This window comes from Mytilus edulis, chromosome 8 (genome assembly GCF_963676685.1).
Source record: "Mytilus edulis chromosome 8, xbMytEdul2.2, whole genome shotgun sequence".
Lineage (NCBI taxonomy): Eukaryota > Metazoa > Mollusca > Bivalvia > Mytilida > Mytilidae > Mytilus > Mytilus edulis.
The window spans coordinates 15200065-15206080 of NC_092351.1; the positions used below are offsets into that span (position 1 = coordinate 15200065).

Consider the following 6016-nt stretch of genomic DNA (forward strand, 5'->3'; position numbering starts at 1 on the left):
TTTATGACTACAAAGTATGTACATTAGAAATACTTCATTTACATATATTTTAAATAAAGTTTTAAAAATCTTAGTTTTATTGTGAAAACAAATATATTTATTTTTGTAACGGGAAAGGGCTAGGAGCTCATGATAATGTTATTATGATTGACATTACACACAATCAACATAATTAATTTCACAATCTTTATTTAGCTTTATACAAATTTAATCAATTCAGTTTCCATCCTGAAAATGTTGTGCGTGTTCGATTTTCCTTGCTTAAAATACGACCTTGATGTTCATATATATTTCTCAAATAAACAGTTCCGCCTCCTCTGACGTATTTAATTACAAATCCAGTAGAACATGCATCATCAGCGGCGTGTTCTGTGTCTGCGTGTAATTTCCCACAAGCTTTTCCATCAACAACTAACTCTGTTCCAAATTCTCCAATACCACCGTCATTTATTCTGGAATCTACACAGAGTGTCCAAGTAAAGGCATACATCCCGCTAGACGGTGCTTTGAATATACCTGTATTGGTGTTGTAGACACCAGCTGTGTTTGTTTCTGTCTGGTCAAAGATCAGAGATTTTCCCTGTGACAAAAATTTGCTATGACCATCCACGAAACCTTCAGACATATATGCCGAAAAACCTACGAACGCTTTACTGTTTCTATGCTCCGAATCTGAAAAGGAATAGATGATAATAATTCGACAATTTTACATTGTGATAAGGTCGAAAATAAAAATTCTGGATGCATTTTTTTCGATAAACTTTAGGAGTTATGTAGTCAATTCTGGCCTTGAAAAATAAATAACAATGTAGAAAGAACATTCGTAGATCATGTTCAAATCCTAAACTTGTGGACTTTTAAGAAAAATGTTTGTACGACTTTATAGAGTTCAATGTTTTAAACCTGCATGTATTTTAGTTACGATAATTTTTGTCTGCATTTAAAACTGAAAAAGCGTGTATAAATCCTAACGCTTTTCCGCTATATTTATCTGGAACGCGTAAAGATGTATACCAACTAAAACAATCAAAAAGCATTATGATAAAATAGACTTAAAGATCAAGAAAACACAAATCTAAAAATAAGTTGTTACGTATCAACAAAGTCGCAATAATATCTAGTTTTATTTTGACCATGCATTATTTGCGGAAATCGGGTTGAAAAATACAAGGCAAGTTAATTTATCTCGTTAATCTATGTTTTTGCGTAATTGTTTCGATATTGACTTTATATAGTTCTAACCGATGTCATCATTCTACTTACTATAGCTATCTGTTCTGGAAAGACGTTCTAGAAACACATTTTGTAGATGGACCAACTCGTTTCTTAATTTTCTTTCAGTTGATTTCAACTCAGTAACCTTTTTTGGACATTCCTCACTGTCCACACACACAACCATAATAAGAGATACGATAACAAAATATAACATAGTTACCAAGTTTAATCTTTCAGAAGTAGATAAGATATTTTCAATTTCCACATATGTGCATTATATATACTTATACTTGAAATTTGATATAGGTGTAACCATATTACAGTTGTTACCATGTAATCACGCAATATATAAATATATACACTGTTATACTATTATTGATATATCTAGGAATTACTTTCAAGATCTTAATTAAAAATGCATAATTACTGCTTGGTCAAAATACGTAATTGCTACAGTAAATTTGGTACCGTCGATTGTATCATTAATATAATTTTTAGTGAAATCTCACGATTGAACAGTTTATATGAATAAAATTGTAATGGAGATGAGGAATATGTCAAAGAGTGCACCACGTTAAGTTTTTTTTCGGGAAGAATTGGCAAATTAGGGTCGATTGAAACAAAACAGTACGACAAAAGAATTGATTTCAGCTTTCCAACTGTGAACTACACATTTCAATGTATCTACATTCCACCAGCATCAGCGCATGGAGTACATATTTCAGATTATACGATATGCCAGGACTTGTATTTCATGTCATAATTACATTGATACATGTTTGCTGCTCCCCAAAAAAGTATTAAATCGAAAGTTCCAAGTAAAAACGTTTAACTGAACCTTCGACCATTTAAAAGACGCCATCATGAGTTTGTTTGCCGTTGTAGTATATCTGTCTCACAGAGTCGAAGAATGTGTTTCAATTGTTGTAACCACAATCATAGGTAAAATTACAAAAATGCCGAACTCCGAGGAAAATTCAAAACGGAAAGTTACCAATCAAATGATAAAACAGATCAAACGAATGGACAACAACTGTTATATTTCTGACTTGGTACAGGCATTTTCAAATGTAGAAAATGGTGGATTAAACCGGGTTTAAAAGCGCTAAATCTCTCGCTTGTATGACAGTCGCATCAAATTCCGTTATTTTTACAACGATGCGTGGAGAAAACAGACATAATCGGTAAAATAGTCAAAATATAGTCACAACAGTCATCACTGTGTTACAATCAGCCTCTTTTTCCCTAATATGACACACCGATTAGTCTTATCTTGTACTAGCATGAGCACTACGACGAATTCTACATGGGAATCAGTATTTTTCCATGACATTGTCAGTTTTATTTTTGCTAATGGGTTTGAATATTCTTTTGGTACCTTTCACCTCTTTGTCGCAGTTGTTATCAATTTGGACGATAAAGTAGAGCGTTTCATGTTGTCAGGTTTTATGGACTACACCCCCCTTTTTTAGCTCACCTAACCCAAAACACATACATATGTTCTCTATAGTTTTTGTTAGATCCATTGACATATTAAATGTTTGTTGGTTGAATTTCACGAAACCAATATAAAGTAAAATTGAGAATTGAAATGTGGAATGTGTTAAAAAGAAAACACTCCGGCCACAGGTAAAAAAATACCCAAAGGCCATATCAGCAATGGGTCTTCAACGCTACAAGAAATAACTAGCACCTGGAGGGTAGGACTAGGACGTACTTAGATATTCATTCTGCCCAAAAGAGATTTTCAAACACATGGAAATTTTCTGCTTGTTATTCTGTCTTTAAATCACTAGGTCGATGCCACTGCTGATGGAGTTTTAATTCCCCGAGGGTGTCACCAGCCCAGTAGTCAGTACTTCTTTGCTGACATGAATTATCATTGATATAGTCATATTTATAAATTGACTGTTTACAAAACTTTTGAATTTTTGAAATACTTAGGCTTTTCTATCTCAGGAATAGATTACTTTAGCTTTATTTCGCAAACCATTTATGAATTTTAGTCCTCAATGCTCTTCAACTTCGTACTTTATTTAGCCTTTTTAATTTTTTTTGGATTCGTGCTTCACTGATCAGTCTTTTGTAGATGAAACGCTCGTCTGGCGAAAATACAAAATTTCATCCTGGTATCTATGATGAGTTTTTTCAAACCAACTGGGTCGATGTCACTGCTGGTGAAGTTTTAATTCCCCGAGGGTATCACCAACCCAGTAGTTAGCACTTCTGTGCTGACATGAAATATCATTGATATAGTCATATTTATAAATTAACTGTTTATACAAAGTTTGGATTTTTGAAATACTAAGGCTTTTCTACCTCATGAAAAGATAACCTTAGCTGTATTTGGCCAAACTTTGAGGAACTTTGGTCCTCAATTCTCTTCAACTTCGATTTGGCCGTTTTAACTTTTTTGGATGCGATTTTGTAGACGAAACGAGCGTCTGGCGTAAATACAAAAATTTATCCTGGTATCTATGATGAGTTTATTCTCGCAATATTTGCTAGATATCTAACTAGGCCTTCTGGATTATTCATGTGCATCTGCACGACTTTTGTGTGAACTATCTAAAAATAATGTTTATATGTTTTACTTCAAACTGCTTGAATGTGTTGATCTGAATAAATTAAATTTCTCGATCATGTTAAGCCACGGGTGTCATTTGGTTTAACGAGAGTAATGATCGTGAGAGAATATCAAACGGCGGTCAAGTATTGAGAGACGATCGTGAAAGCTCTGGTAACGGATCGTGAAAGACATTTCATGTAAATTCTAGTTCAGAATCTTTGAAAAAATCGCTTAATTTTCAAAACGCAGAACAAATCCGAACAAAAAATTATGGCTGTCAAAATGGTTCAACTTCTTCAACATTACTGTGCAATAAGATAAAGAAAATATGCAGTACTCAATAAAAAAACACAAATGGCGCAATGTATGTCTATCGAATTAATTAGAAAAGACACGCTATTTGTACCTATAATGGCCATATTTCAATATATCATGATAAATTTGAAATTTTAATCTTTGGTGTATCTGATAGTACAGTAAAATGAAAGTATGCTCTTCCCTTAAAAGCGTTAATTTGTTTATGAAAACCTTTGTTGTATTTTCATCAAACTTGATCGTGAAAGATCAGGCAACGCATTATTTTGATCGTGAAAGATAATGCGTGACCAGACTTAATACTAGCAATCAGAAACAAATATTTCTTTTACCATTTGATATACCTGCAACTGGTTGAAGCCTGTAGCTATTTTGATAAGAATGAACATTAAAGCTATTAATATTTTTAATTCAACACTTTACCTCGAAAGTTAAGAAAAAACAACTCAAAACGTGTCTCAACCAGTGTGAAAAATTCAGCTCTGAGAATCGGTCTAGTGAAATTCAGGCAAACAGCCTCTATTTAGCCAATAATATTGGTATGCAACGTTTATACCAAAATGTTAACCATCAACCAAAAACTTATAGCAAAAACAGCATCTTTCATGAACAATTTGAGATTGAACAATAACCAACATTTTGTGTAACTGTTATAGTTCTTTCTTAAGTTCTTTGTATCTTTATATACAACATAGCAGATGTGGATTAATTTCCGATGAGATAACTATATACTACAGAGTACAGACTAAAGAATACCAAAGCGCAAATGATGAAATGCCTCGTACGTATGATAGTATATTTGTTGAACGTCTGAAATATTAAAAGTTTTAACTAAAAGTGTAAAATGCGCTTAAGATTGTCAATGGTTCACAATAAGGGGTCAAGGTCAAATGAACCATGCCATACAAATCTCTACAAACATCCCGTATACCAAATATAGGTGTTCCAATCCTTACAGTACCTGAAAAACTGACAAATGTAAAAGTTTTGTTTGGTCAATTAATTCGGAACAAAAGATCGAAAGTATTTGAACCCTGACCGACAGCCACACATAGACATCTTACTATCATTCAATATATCAAATACAATTGACGTCATATATGAAACATGCAGGCAGACAGACAGACAGACACCATACACCAAATACCGTGGCGCTACAGCATATAGGTATATAAACAAAATGCCAAACAACATAATACGAACATTGCCAAATGATGTATGATAATGAGGTTCATGTTATTTGAAACCTTGCAGGAGTAGAGAATGTACACCTTACAATCTTAAGGACAGACAGTTATCCTATAGCTTAACGAATCCGCGATACGGACTTCACTACAAAACTAAACCTTCATCCAGGAAATGAGGCAAAGTCGAGGTCAGGTGAATCCTGTCTGATGAACATGTAGATTATAGGATCCAATATACAAAATGTAGTTATCCTTTAACTCGTGATAAGTGAGTACTTCACATAACAATAAAAACCTTCATCGTACAATCAGCCAACTATTTTACAAATAACATGTTCACAAATAATAATTTGCTTGTATTATTTGTACTTGTACAAATAAAATCTCCTGTTACCCCGATTATATATCTTGAGCAAGCGATATCATGGATTGTCTTTATTCGTAGAGGTCCATGTTTAAACAAAAGTTTCAAGTGACGGGTGTACCTTGTAGGATAATAACAATATACATACATTGGTGGATAATATAAAATTTACTTTTTTGAAAATATTAATACTTTGAAATGTTTAAATCTATTGGGGATCTTGGCCAATCTAATTTTTCTCACTACCAATAACAAGTATTCATTATCATATAATTGAAGAATAATTCGAACGTCTTCATAGCATCAGATCTTTCACGATTCTATTCACGATCTTCAAAAAAACGGTACCTGATCTTTCACGATCCG

At 33.2% G+C, this 6016-nt stretch overlaps 1 protein-coding gene across 1 annotated transcript; it reads right to left on the reverse strand.

Moving 5' to 3' along the window:
* Positions 1-98: 98 nt before the first annotated feature.
* LOC139483960 (uncharacterized) lies at positions 99-1459 on the reverse strand (the record flags this gene model as incomplete). Its single annotated transcript, XM_071267680.1, has 2 exons — positions 99-672; positions 1264-1459. Coding segments are annotated over 2 exons (657 nt in total), but the record flags the coding sequence as incomplete, so codon positions are not given.
* Positions 1460-6016: the final 4557 nt, after the last annotated feature.